At 32.9% G+C, this 14,358-nt stretch overlaps 1 protein-coding gene and 1 long non-coding RNA gene across 3 annotated transcripts; both read right to left on the bottom strand.

Moving 5' to 3' along the window:
* Positions 1-623: 623 nt before the first annotated feature.
* Positions 624-4,654, bottom strand: LOC110007094 (BTB/POZ domain-containing protein At3g56230). 2 transcript variants are annotated; one of them, XM_088875081.1, is made up of 4 exons: positions 2,433-4,654; positions 2,081-2,287; positions 1,012-1,455; positions 624-836 (listed from the first exon to the last, which is right to left on the bottom strand). In XM_088875081.1, exons 2-4 carry the CDS (start codon positions 2,249-2,251, stop codon positions 801-803), a joined length of 651 nt encoding a protein of 216 aa, XP_088731207.1. In that variant the 5' UTR covers positions 2,252-2,287; positions 2,433-4,654; the 3' UTR covers positions 624-800. The 2 variants fall into 2 exon arrangements, with proteins under 2 accessions (XP_088731207.1, XP_020521810.2); XM_020666151.2 differs by lacking the exon at positions 2,433-4,654 and having other exon boundaries at positions 2,081-2,426.
* Positions 4,655-5,009: 355 nt separating this feature from the next.
* On the bottom strand, positions 5,010-13,961 carry LOC148781113 (uncharacterized). Its single transcript, XR_016061758.1, has 2 exons — positions 9,113-13,961; positions 5,010-9,012 (listed from the first exon to the last, which is right to left on the bottom strand). It is a non-coding gene; the product is annotated as an uncharacterized LOC148781113 (long non-coding RNA).
* Positions 13,962-14,358: the final 397 nt, after the last annotated feature.

Genomic DNA, 14,358 nt, shown 5'->3' with positions numbered 1-14,358 from the left:
TATACAATCACATGAAAAAAATGGAAATAAAGAACAAAATCTTGTTGGTAAATTTGAAGAACTCATCAAATTAATTTCAAACTTTCCAGACCAAATGGTCCGGTAAACCCAATAAAACCGACGATCGAGTTTATTCAATCAGTCAAATATCAACTTTGACCATTTTATATAAGAGGGCTTCTAATATTGAAAGGAATGGCCATGTTGTCGAAGGTTAGCCATATTAGAGTGCTTAAATTAATAAATACTGATGCCAGTGGTCCGTCCAAACTGTACTTAAGCCTATTCCCCTTTGACGTTATTTGAGGGTGCTGATCCTCTTTTCCTTTAATGAACCCCTTTGACGTTATTTGAGGGTGCTGATCCTCTTTTCCTTTGAGATAAAAAAGATATACCTAGAGTACATTTTGCCTAAAGGAGTAACCGGATAATATATTTATGCAAAAGTAGGAAATCTTTTGGCAAAAAAAAAAAAAACGAATAATAACCTGATTACAAACTCCAAAGAAAAGGCGCAAAAAAAATAAGAATCAGAGCAATAATGCCACAACTAACTACAAAAGAGAATGAGACATCGCCAACACCAATTCTAAAGAACTAAAGGAGAAGTGTATTAAAGTATATAAAAAAGCATATCACAGATTAAAAGGTTTCTATCGTCTAGGGAATGCATAGTTTTTCTTGCCTTGCTTTTCAACTTGCATTTTACAAAAGGCAGATAAAATATTCAAATCAATATAATAAACTCCTACTTCTCAAAAACTTAATGTTCTCCATTGGAGTTTCTCCTCCTCCAATTTTCATATCATCGTTTCATTGCTATTTTCTCCTCCACCCTGCCAGATACAACAGAGCTTATGATAATATTGCTCATGACAAAATTAGCCTGAAAATAAGATGACAAAAAATTTCCATCCATGTTTGTAGTTTCATAAATTAAGAAATCAATAAAAAGGACAACTAAAAATGTGAGAAAATTATTAAGAACAAAATTAAAGTGAACCTATTTACCAGTATCAAGAAAATTTGCACCTCAAGCGCGAATCTTAAACATAAGAGTTCTGCATTTCCGCGAGCAAACTTTACATATCTCTCTGAGAAGAGTATCTCATTTTGGTGCGCAACAATGGTCTTCAAGGCATTTTCCTTGAGAGTTTCATTCGAGCAAGTCTCTGACAGCTCGAGAACCTCAAGAACATTTGATGAGTCGAGAGTCCGAACGATTTGATATTCGCACTGCTTTTCAAGAAAAGGGATGTCAAATTTATCTGCTGCAACCAAGAGTGAATGTGCATGTTTTCTGAATTCATCATTGGGCAAGAAGCCTCTATAAAGAAATTCCAACAAAGCTTTGAGCTCATGGGAATTCATATCAGGAATGGGGAGAGCATCTTTAGGCTGTGCTTTACATTCATCAACTTCCAGCATCGTTCTGAAAATGGGCGATCTAGAGGCCTACACGAGCAGCAAATGTAACTCTTATTATAAAAAAATTCCCTCTCCTTGTCTGTCTTTTTTTATGTTTTTTAATTAATATCTCGTTTTAAAAAATGAAATCGCGACGAATTAGTGATGATATCAATACCAAAAGGGCCCTAAGGATTTCAGATGTAAATTAACAGAAAGTAATAGTTTTTAAAGCAATTTTTATGAGATAAACTGATAAATGAATTAGAACATATATATATATATATATATACATGCATGATTAAATAAAAATAATGTGTTATAAAATAAACTAGCATTTAAAATTCAAAAAAAAGAAGATGCATAACGTTTCCTTTGTTTATATTGGACAATGTATCATTGTTTTAAGTTTTAACCCCTATCTCAAGTCCTCAGAGCGTACTAAATTTGAGTTTCAATATCATGTTACAGGAATTCTGTGATTTCCTCAACATACTTTCATGCAAATCATCACAGCTAATACATTTTTTGAATAAATTAGCACAGAAAAAGGGCAAATAAAGTTGTTGCTTTTAGCATCACAAATAGGGATCGGGCAAAAGCACAACATTCAATTTTGGTTACTAAAAATTTCGAAGTAATTCAATCAAGAAGACCCAGTCCATATAGGTACCAGAATTGCTTTGTGTGCAAGAGTTACAGGTCCATTGAAACGTTCCAAATGAATATCAGCGTGAGTCCCATTCTCTAAAGCAAATTTCAGCTCATCCAAAAATCCGACCCTTTCATCCAAAGCATCCTTAATCTGCCTTAATTCCACGAATCGATCATTTAGAACATGCATATTCTTCTCCAGTTCATTGTAAGCCAAGGAAAGCCCCTGCAAAACAGGAGTTTGAAGATAAAAACAAATGTTCATTCTCCAAAGCAAATTTGAGTTCCTCCAAAAGTCCAACCCTTTCATTCAAAGTATCCTTCCTCTGTTTCATTTTCATGAATTGATCACTCAGAACGTCCATACTCACCTTCAGTACAATGAAAGTTGAGACAAGCCCCCTCTACAAAAGAAGTGTTTAAAGATGAAATATACTTGTAAAATTTGAGTTGAAAGTAAAGTAAAATTCCTAAGGATAAAATGTGCGAAAGTACACCATAATATTATTTAATTTTGATATAAGGAGATCACAATCACTATTGACTAATAAAACATGCAATAAGATCATTTACTTTTGATACAAAGATATCACAATCACTATTGACCGGTAGATAAGAAATTTGGTGGTTTACAGTGTAGAGTCAAAATCAAATTTTCTAGAGGCCTGTGACACACCCTAAGCGGTCAAGTTTAACATCTGGTTAGGAGTAATTGGGACCTTCTTGTACCAAAAGTGAATTGTCTTATAATACAATTGCATAAAATGATTGTTTTGTATAGTGCTTAAAAATCCACACCAACGAGCTCTATGATGAAGTCTCTGACTTCATTCTCACCAAAGAGTAGAGGCTCAAATGCCCACTAATTTATCCTTTTTTTTTTTTATTACAGTTCCAATGGTGTAAACTTCCAACTGGTTTTTTAGTTTTATTTTTTCTAGGGCAGTCCAATGCCGCGAATACTTGGACTAACTCATTTTTGTGGCAATCCGATATTGAAAAAGTTCGGCCACCCTTTGGTTCTACATGTTAAGTATGAAATGGGGTTGTCCGATGTCATAAAAAACAGACCATTTTAAATTATTAAAAAAAGTAGGCAATCCAATATAACATCAAACTGCCCAAGAATCTTAAGTCATCCACTCAAAATTGTGACCCCTGAAGTTTTAATCGTGCAGGATTAGGAAGAATAGTCGTCAAAAGAAAGACGGTTTGAATGATAACAATACAATTTATTAAAGAATAATGTAAAGAGCAGTTAGCCACCATGTCCATGCTTGTTCATTATTTGATCAACTGAGGTGAAGAGATATTCCCCCTATTTTATTGGTTTATTTATTCTTCCCGTCGCTTAATGAAATTTCTATTCTTACTACTATTACATTTGTTTCATAGATACGACCGCGATGCTCAATTTGCGTTATTTTATTTCTTTGTTGTTTAACTTTGTAAGATTTTTGGGAACGTAGATGTTATTTACATGACTTAATTTTTTTTATATAATTTAAAATAGTCACTTCAGAACGCCTCATTCATAGCTAACATGGGATGGAAGGAAATACTGAACCGCCCCAAAAATGAGTCGGTTTAATATTTGCAACATAAAATATCTTCAAAAACAATTATTTACAGCCTCTAACATGGGGATGGAAGGAAATACGGAACCGCCCCAAAAATGGGTAGGTTTAATATTTGCAACATCAGATATCTTCAAAAACAATTATTTACAGCCTCATGTTTGCAGCAAGAGACCAATGGAAAATTAAATTTTTTTAAAAAAAGGGGATAAAAACGAGGGACATGGCAGGACAATTAATTACAATAACTCCAATAAAATTACGATATTGTCTCTCTTGCGCCACAATGTTCGATGGTTATTGGGGATAGCAAGACAATTAATTTTTGGATTGATCCATAGTTATTAGAAAAATCCAATTAATTTTTTGATAGATCCATGGTTATTAGAAAAATCCATTTTAAAATTTTATAGTTCTCGTAATCGCAAGGACCTGAGAAGTTTTGCCAAGCCTAAGATTGTAGACTACTTTTATGGTTGTTCACAATCCTAGTGTTCTCCTACCCCTGCACCAGGACACGCTCTTAGAACCTCGAATTAATAGATCTGAATTTGGATGGAATTGGAAGTTGCTTCAATCCCTCTTAAACTCCAAATTGATCTTTTGGTATTGATTCACTCTGCAAATGAAATGTTTTCTGTTAAAACGACATGGAATTTCATCCATCGTAAGGGCTCTTCTCAAACAGTCTTCAAGGCACTATGGTCTTCTAAGAGTCCTCCAAGGGCTAAATGGTTCTCGTGGTTTAGCCTTCGTCATCGTCTTCCAACCTCTTCACTCATGCAACGAAGGGGAATCAACATTACTTCTATATGCCTTTTTTGTAATATTAATGATGATAATATTTGTCATATTTTACTTGAATGTGTTTTCTCGTAGGGATTTGGAGGACGATAGCACAACAATATGGTAAACACTTTATTATATATTGTTCTATTACAGCTACATTGTGGAAATAGTTAGCATTCAAATTCAAGTATGATGGTATTATCAACATTTGGCATTTTCACTTCTTCACAACTATATGAATGATTTGGGATAAGCGGAACCACCGTATGTTTCAAGGAAGGACACTCACTCTCGAGAAATGTATTTGAAGCAATGATTTAAAAAACGGATTGGTGACCCGGATCGGGTTTCTAAAAAACCTATCCGGATCGGCGAATCGACGATCCGGATCGAGAATCGGGTGAATCGGTCAGAATAAAGCTTAAAAAATATCCGAAAAAATTATTAAAATTCATTATAAATATTGTTTTTTATGAATTCAATAAGAAATGAGGGTACTCCATTAAGAATTTTCATGTTTTTGAATGAATATGCGAATATTGATATGTTCTTTCCCTGCATGAACCGCCATTCAGCATTTAATTTACATCACACAAAAAGATAAACATATAATTATCATGGAATAAGTATATCAACATATATGGACTACAATAAAGCATAAAATTAGTAACATATGATCTAAAAATAAAATGATAGACGACGTTATTGTTCTTCTTGGTCTCGCTGGTGCTATTGATTGAATTCGTTTAACAATTCATTGATTCGATCTAAAAACGAATCATCGATATTAGCAGGCATCTGACTATTCCCAAATCCCTGAGTGTTAGTGTTTGATTGTGTTCTCAATCTAAAATCCCCGAAGATTGTCCATCCTTCATGCTCACCTGCACTGTCGTGCTTATCCCTACACTGTTGCTGTTGCGACTTGACATGTGAATAATATGATTGGGATAGGGTGGCCTCAGAATCATCATCTCTCTCATTTTCTCTTTGAATAATATGGATTAAAAAAAAAATAACAAATTTTCAAAAAAATCGATCATGGATTAAAAAAAAAAAATCACAAATTTTCAAAAAATTCTGTCATGGATTACAAAAAAAAATTCGATCATGGATTAAAAAAAAAAATCACAAATTTTCAAAAAATTCTATCATGGATTACAAAAAAAATTCGATCATGGATTAAAAAAAAAAAATCACAAATTTTCAAAAAATTCAACCATGGATTACAAAAAATTTGATCATGGATTACATAAAATTCGATCATGGATTACAAAAAAAAACAAACAAAAACAAACAAAAAATTCAATCGTGGATTACAAAAAAAGAAAAAAACAATTCGATCATGGATTACAAAAAATTCAATCATGGATTACAAAAAACTCTATCATGGGTTACAAAAAAAGCAAAAAACAAAAAATTCGATCATGGATTACAAAAAAAAAAACAAACATTTCGATCATGGATTACAAAAAAAAAACAAACATTTCGATCATGTATTACAAAACATTCGATCATGGATTACAAAAAATTCTATCATGGGTTACAAAAAAAAAAAAAAATCGATCATGGATTACAAGAAAAAAAAACAAACATTTCGATCATGGATTACAAAAAATTCGATCATGGATTACATAAAATTCTATCATGGGTTACAAAAAAAACAAAAAAACAAAAAATTCGATCATGGATTACAAAAAAAAAAAAACAATTCGATCATGGATTACAAAAAAATCGATCAAGTATTACAAAAAAATCTATCATGGATTACATCAAAAAAAAAAAAAAAAAAAGATTCCGTACGGGACTCGTCGATTCACTGTACGGACTCGCCGATTCCGTACAGTGAATCGGCGAGTAACTGTACAGAATCGTCCGGTTCTCTCTAGAATCGGACGATTCCCGTTGTTTTCGCCGATTCGATCCGTCCATGGTGATTCCCGAGTCGAACCGGCGAGTCCAGTTCGACTCAGCGTTTTTTTAAACACTGATTTGAAGGATTACCTTCCATGTTAGTGATATGGCAAATGCTAAAGCATGGGCTTACCACATCTCAAAAAAGGCAATTATTGAGAATTTATATCTTACGTGGCGACGGTGAAGGGTCAAGTTACCCATAATAGTGGCATGGACTTTTCTACATTCACAACATTTTAAGCTAAATATTAATGGTTCTCCTATTCATAATCCAAGTTGAACTAGTTGTGGGGGCATCTTGAAACGGGATAATGATCTTTCGTTGCTACTTTTTCGGTTCCTCTTGGACTTGCTTCCAATAATTATGCAGAATTTCGAAGTTTACAAGAAGGTGTTGATTTAACCACTCAAATGGAATGCTTGCCCTACAAATTAAGAGTGATTCTTCGTTACTTGTCTAGGTCATATACGGTAACTGTAAAGCTCCATGGTCTCTTCATACCATAGCTGCTAATTGCAAATTTAGACTTGATAATCATTCATAATCTATTTTCCATGTTACCGTGAGGTTAATATGGTGAGCGATGTTCTTGTAAAAAAGGCAACAGTTTTTATGGATACCACCATTTGACGCTCTAGGCCTCCAGATTTTCTTAACCTTCCTTTACTTCATGATGTGGCACAATTACCCATTGGCCTCCAGATTTTCTGAACGTTCCTTTACTACATGATGTAGCACAATTACCGTATTGTACGGTTGTAAGATAATACAATGTAATTTTTTTCTATCTGTTATTAATGAACAACAGGTAGAAGGCCTTCTCCCTCACTAATTTACCCCAAAAAAAAAAGAACTCCAATAAAATTTTCTAGAAATTTGGAGTTTAAAATTTTATAATTAGATATGAAAATAGATTTTGAGATAATACTACGAATTTTTTCACCAAAATTACATAAAATATGGAGGTGCACCTTAATTGGATTAATGAAGGTTGCAACCTTATAGAAACCACACCCTTTAAAAAACCCTAGCCCTTTCCTCATTCTTATATGTTATTCTTTGGTTTTTATATAGGGAAAGGTTTATATACTTCCCCTACTATAGAAGATATTTCCCCCTTTCATCCAGCTGTCCAATTTACATCAAGTGAGCCACTGACCGTTTGCTTTAGATTTGATGCTTCAGAGTATTTTATTTTTATTATTTTTGTTCAAATTGGATGACTATGAAATTTGGTGTGTATCATCATATTTTTTTAAATTTTCAAGGTTATTCTGCTCATTTTATTTTATTGGGATTTTGTTTTAATATTTTTCAGGTGTGAGTTTAAGAGAGGAGTGGACAACCAAAATTTGTTGTCAAAATAGTTTGAAGGAAAAAAATAAAATAAAATAATGACACGTGTCACTGTGATTGTGGTCATCTCAACCATTCATTCAAATTGGACGGTTAAATAGAGGAAGTATATGATTTTTATGCTGAACGAGAAAAAAAGAAAGCTTAGCCCTTCTATAAATGTGACGTTCAGACTTTTGTCTATTTTATGATGGCCGTTATCATAATGCAATAATAACGAAAATTATTTAGGGACCTTGTTCTGATGACAGTGGTCACTAAAAATGACCAGCCATTCTGCATTAATAGGCAGAGGAGTTTACATCAATGCTATCATATTGATTTCCTACTCAGAGCTGGTTGGACCAGGTCTGACCAGGACCGCATCATTTTCCATTTCAGTCTAGTAAGAAAACAGGTTTTCTGAAATATTGAATTTTTTTATATATATTTTTGAGATTTTTTTTTTTTTTTGGAGGTTTGACTGCTTGAGCCAGATGACTGGATTGACCACCAAAAAACCAGATGGGGAACTTTTCAGGTTTGGTGTTTTAATGACAATAAAAATGAAAATCAGTTAATTTATAGTGTTATTAAAGAAATGATTTTTCAGAAAAACCAGATAATCAAAATCAGATAATCAAAATAAAATTCGTGTTCCTTACCAAGGAAAAGGAAACCATAAATAAACATTTCCGCATATCTCAAGAGCTCAGACCTACGATATAGATTGAAGACTTGGCCGAGTACTAGTGTTTACCCTAATGTGGAGGCGAGTTAGGCCAGCTGGTGCCCAACTTACCCGTCCCATCCTCAAAAACCCCAAAAAAAAAAAAATTTAAAAAAAATTTAAAAATCAGAAAATAGCTGACATGAATTGCTAATCATATTTTTAGATGATTTTAATAAGGGTAACGATCTTATGAGACCCTCCCACATCCATGTGTTTAAGACCTCAAATGACCACCATTTAATTTGACATAGATCTCTAAATAAATTATTACAGATGTGAAATTTGACTTTTTTAGAGATCTGTGTTAAATTTAATGGCGATCCTTTAAGATTTCACACATGAATGTTGAAGGGTCTTATAAGATCATTACTCTATTAATAATTCTTAAAAGTTTTATAAGATCATTACTCAGTTAATAATTCTTAAGATGATTGCGATATGTACTTGCCTGGTCAGGTGCTTCACGTGTTTGCGATATGTACTTGCCTGGTCAGGTGCTTCACGTGGGAGTAACTGCACTGATGTTGAGATGTGCCGCCGGAGCACACAGAGCAAGGTTTTATCGTTAACTTGTTTGGTGATGAAAATGCTAAGCGGCTCTGGTTGATCAAAGCGAACCAAAAAGAGTAATTGTGAAATTCATATGCTGCTCGATATCTATACAAATTACGACTTACAGAGAGAGACCTTCCAACTTACTTGAACTGACCTTCCAACTTCTCCAAGCGCATATACGTTTACCATTCTTCCTCTCTCTCAATTCATGAATCCCGTTGAGAAGATGGAATGTTGGGACACTCTCTCTTCATATATTTACGAATCCATTCTATAAGAATGAATGTTGGGAATCTGAGGCCGTGATGGACTTACCGAGCTTCTTGATGGCAATTCCCAAATTCCTTGAGCTATCAAATACATATTTTTCTTGTAGGGGCAGTTAAGATACATGCAACTATTTTTTCTATATTATTGGCGTAATACATTACCTGCAAATGGCTTAATACATATCCGGCAAATGAATTGTTATTGTTTGAGTAGTATTTAGATGCAACCTGGAGAATGCGTTGATACTGTTTGGCTATGTCGAGAAGAAATATGGAAAATGCATTACTAACAATTTATCAAAACTTGCCTATAAACTATTATATCTTTCTTTTTTTGTCACAAAATTCCATTGAAATGTAGAATTAAAGTCATCATCACATCATTCCAAAAAGATTTTCTAATAATAGCATCATCACCATTCCAAAAAGATTTTATAATAACAACTTGTACCATTCTAAAGTCATCATCACACAATTTCCCACTTATTTTACATGTCTTTGCCACTTACATGGAATCATAGACTTTGGTTTCCACATGATAAGTCATTGGAATAATATAATTGGAACAACATGTTTTTATTGTGATAAGTTTTATTTTTATTTATTTTTTATAGAAATATTTCAAATATTTATCTATATAATTATAATTTTAAATAAGTAATAAATTTATGCTATCAAAATAAAAATCCTTATGGTATAAGTTAAAAAATGAGAAAAATTTTGATTAATAAACTAGAAGGTTTGGTAATTACAGTAAAAAAGTTTGAAGTATTAGAAGAGACTAAAGATGTATCTTATTTCAATTGAGTTTTTACTAATCTCTTATGAGGATTATGTTGCGTGAATTTTTTTATTATAATTGTGTTGTATAATTTCTCAATCTCTTATAAGTATTATGTTGTGTGAATTTTTTTATTATAATTGTGATGTGTAATTTCTCATTGATTAGATTTGCTAAAGAGAATGGATATGCTAAAGAGAGAGAATGAAAAAAGAAAAAAATACAGAGGAGAGAAAGGGAACATAAAAAAAAATCCAAATGAGAAGAAGGAGCTTAAAGAGAAAAGAGACTTAAAAAAATCCAAAAAAAATCCAGGGGCTTATAGAGAGAAGGATTGCTTTATGCAAACCAGCCATTAAGGCTCAAGAGAGAGGGAGCTTAGAGGGCTGAAGAGATTACAACAATTAGGGCTGAAGAGAGACAGGGGCTCAAGAGATACCAGCAATTAGGGTTCGAGAGAGGGAGGGGCTTAGAGGGCTCAAGAGTGAGGGAACTTAGAGGGCTCAAGAGAGAGGTGGCGAGCTTAGAGAAGAGGGATCACCTAGTCAGAAAGAGTAGGCGGGTTGGCATTTTACTAGGGTACAAGTTTCTATACTTCCTCTAAGTTCTATCCTCCCCCTACCATCCAGCCATCCAATTTTGACCAAGAGAGTCACTCACCATTTGATTTTAGATCCGACATCTCAAAGTATTTTATTTTTAGTTTTTATTTATACAAATTGTATGAATATGAAATTTGGTATGTGCCATCTTCTCATTGGGTGCACCTCTAAAAAAATATTAAAAATAATTTTTCTCTAAAACACAATGACCAAAATACCCCTTGAAACTTTCAAAGGTATTTTGGTCATTTTATTTTATTTAAAATATTTTTTTATATTTTTCGCTAATGCGAGTTTAATAGAGGAATGGACATGTAAAATTTGGTGTCAAATTAGTTTATAGAAAAAAATTTAAAACAAAATAATGTAAAGACATGACGTTGTAATTAGGGCAATCTTAGCCCTCCATTCAGAATGGAGGGTTGAATGTGATTGGGGCAATCTTAGCCCTTCATTTAGAATAAAGGGTTCAATAAGAGGAAGTATATAAGTTTTATGTTATAGGGGAAGCATAGAAAGCTTGCCTTTTAATAGGGCTTAAGAGAGAGGGGGAGGCTTAGAGAAGAGGGACCACCTAGTTAGAGAGCAGATAGGTTGGCATTTTTTTAAGCGAAGCAAGGATAGGACAGTGAGAGACGCATAGGAAAGATTTTCCAAAAAGATTATACCTGTCAAACGGGGGATAGGATTGAGAGACGCATGCGACGAATAGAGCAGAGACGCCTATACGAAGTATAGGGCTTGCCCTTTTATTAAGGTTTAATAAAAGTATAGGGCTTGCCCTTTTATTAAGGCTTAATAGAGAGGGGCAAGCTTAGAGAGGAGGGACCACCTAATTAGAGAGAGTAAGCGGATTGGCATTTTTTAAGAGGGGAAAGGGTTTTAAGAGGGGAAAGGGCAAAGAGAGATGCACGCCAAAGATTTTCCAAAGAGATTATTATCGTCAAGGGATAAAGCAAGAGATGCGAAGAATAGGGCGGATAGGGCTAAGGTATTCTTTTAAGCAGGGATGGGGCAAAAAGAGATGCACGCGAAAGATTTTTTTTAAAAATTATTATCATCAAGTGACGGATAAAGTACAGAAATGCGAAGAATAGGGCGGATAGGGTAGAGACATGCGAATCATAAAGTAGAGACACGCATGTGAAAGACAGGGCAGAGACATGCGAATGATAAGGTAGAGACACGCGTGTGAAAGACAGTGCAGAGACATGCGAATGATAAAGTAGAGACACGCATGTGAAAGATTTCCCAACGAAATTATCCGTCTAGCGGATAATAGAATTTTCACTTTTTTCATAATTTTTTTTTAATTTTTGGGAAACGTCACCGACAGCATTCAAAAATGGTAAGAAACAACCTTGCTGCAAGAGTGCGCTTAACTGTAAAGAATTATCTTAACATCTTAATTTTCCTAGTCAAAACAAAAATACCAATATAAATTAGTGTTAAGTTACGATTCTAATGGACGAGAAATTTAAGGGTTGCTGCAAGAGTGCGCTTAACCGTAAAGAATTATCTTAACACCTTAATTTTCCTAATCAAAACAAAAATACCAATACAAATTAGGGGTAAGTTACGATTCTAATGGACGAGAAATTTAAGGGTTCCCATGATCCATATGGAAGAATATTGGAAGTTGTTGTGAGACAGAGATGAATTACATAAAGACGCGGTTAGCATGTGGCCAAGCCCACAAATGCACCAATACGGGCTTGGCAATAAATACATTTTTTTAAATATAATTTGATCATAACTTTTAGAGAATATATAATCTTTAGTATAAAAATCATGAATATAAAAAAAAATATTTTTTAAAAACTAAATATAATAATTATATTAAGAAAAAATCTGGGCTGTTAATTACAATTGTTTTTAGATGGATCACCTATTTGGATGACATATGGGCCGGCCCACATGAAACAATTACATAAAGGCAAAGAAAAAGTAGGACTTTTATTTCAAGTAAAAGCATCTGATCATGTAATGAACAATTGTTTCATGCGGGCTGGACCGCATTTCTACAATATGCAGTCTAGAGTTATAAAACATCCATTTTAAAGATGTACACAAATAGTTGGTCTATCTAAAAACAATTGCAATTAAACATCCAAATGTTTTTCTAATATACTTATTATTTTTAGCTTTCAAATTTTATTTTTTTTACATTCATGATGTCCATGTTAAAGAGAAAAGTTTCTATACTTTCCCTAGAGCATAGAAGATCTATGCTTCCCTAACCATCCAGCTGCCCAATTTTGATTAAGAGAGCCACTCACCGTTTGATCTTAAATCTAACATTTCAAAGTATTTTATTTTGAGCTTTTTTATGCATATTGTATGAATATAAAATTTGGTACATGTCATCCTCTCATTGGGACACACCTATAAAAATTATTAAAACTAATTTTTATAAAATATAATGACCAAAATACCCCTTAAAACTTTTAATGGTGGTTTGGTTATTTTATTTAATGAAAATATTTTTTTATATTTTTCGCTAGTGCTAATTTAATAGAAGATTAGATATCCAAAATTTGGTGTCAAAATAGTTTATAGAAAAAAATTTACACATAAAATAGTGTACTCGTGACATTGTGATACGGACAATACCCTCCATTCAGAATGGACGGTTGGATAAAAAGAAGTATATAAGTTTATATTGTAAGGGAAGCGTAGAAAGCTTGCCCAAGATTATATACGAGTGCGGTTTGTATAGAGCCGAAGCTCTAAACAACCAAAATAGGGCATACCTTGAAATAGTACAAAAAAATGTGGTTACAATAATGGAAATCTTTGTGATAGTGTTAAAATATATTTCCATCTCTAATTATAAATTTTCAAACTTATAAACTAGTGTAGATCAGGCAGATATATGAAAACTTGGAAATCTTGAAAATTGACGGTAAAAAAAATGCATTACAAGATGCATTATTTCCAAAACTTGAAATCCATTTTTTTTCTCATGTCCATGCATCTTGACGTCGAGATGACCAATTTGAGAATATTTTAACATCAAAACATCTTTTAATGAAATTTTAGGTGCGCTATTATTTGATTGTTTAGAACCTCAACTCTATAGAAATTTTTTCCTTTATGTAAAAGCCAACATCTGTTTCTTTTTTCTTCATAAAATGAAGTAAATATATATAAAAAAACTGGAATTAACCCACTAGCTCATATGAACATATGAGCTCAACGGCTCAAATTAAATCTGGACCAATCTGACGGTCACGACTTCATTTCGTGTTCAAATTTTAATTTTTTTTCTACAAATCCAAATCACTTGAAATTTTAAACGTGTGTTCTTCTCATCAAGTCGTACTTAATAAAAATATAAAAAAAATTATTCGCAAAACAAAAATGGTCAAAATACCCCCAAAACTTTTTGGGGGTATTTTGATCAATTTATTCATATAAAATATTTTTTTGACGTTTTTCGAAGATTCAATTATTTTTTATGAACACTATTAAAATTTCAAGTAATTTAAATTTGTAAATAAAAATTAAAATTCAAATACTACCGGACGCCCGCGATCATCAGATCAGCCCAAATTCAATCTGGGGCCATTGGGCTCATATGTCCATATGAGCTAGTGGGTCAATCCAAGCTTTTTCTATATATATATATATATATATATATATATATATATATATATATATATGGGTTTGTCTAAAATTAACAACCCCTCAAAATACAAAGGTACAAATTAAAAGGGATTGTGATGGGTGTATTTA

The sequence above is a fragment of the Amborella trichopoda genome, chromosome 8 (genome assembly GCF_054954075.1).
Source record: "Amborella trichopoda isolate Santa Cruz 75 chromosome 8, AtrichopodaSantaCruz75HAP2 v2.0, whole genome shotgun sequence".
NCBI lineage: Eukaryota > Viridiplantae > Streptophyta > Magnoliopsida > Amborellales > Amborellaceae > Amborella > Amborella trichopoda.
Note: the sequence above shows the minus strand (reverse complement) of the source record. Positions and strands in the feature narration are given on the sequence as shown.

What these genes read in the sequence shown, in the direction of transcription:
- LOC110007094 (XM_020666151.2), bottom strand. Translation starts at nt 2,371, where the DNA reads ATGAAAGGGTTGGACTTTTGGAGGAACTCAAATTTGCTTTGGAGAATG. An exon ending in TTGCACACAAAGCAATTCTG is followed by an intron (nt 1,456 to 2,080) that starts GTACCTATATGG and finishes CTGCTCGTGTAG; the next exon opens with GCCTCTAGATCGCCCATTTT. An exon ending in TGCAAATTTTCTTGATACTG is followed by an intron (nt 837 to 1,011) that starts GTAAATAGGTTC and finishes TGTATCTGGCAG; the next exon opens with GGTGGAGGAGAAAATAGCAA.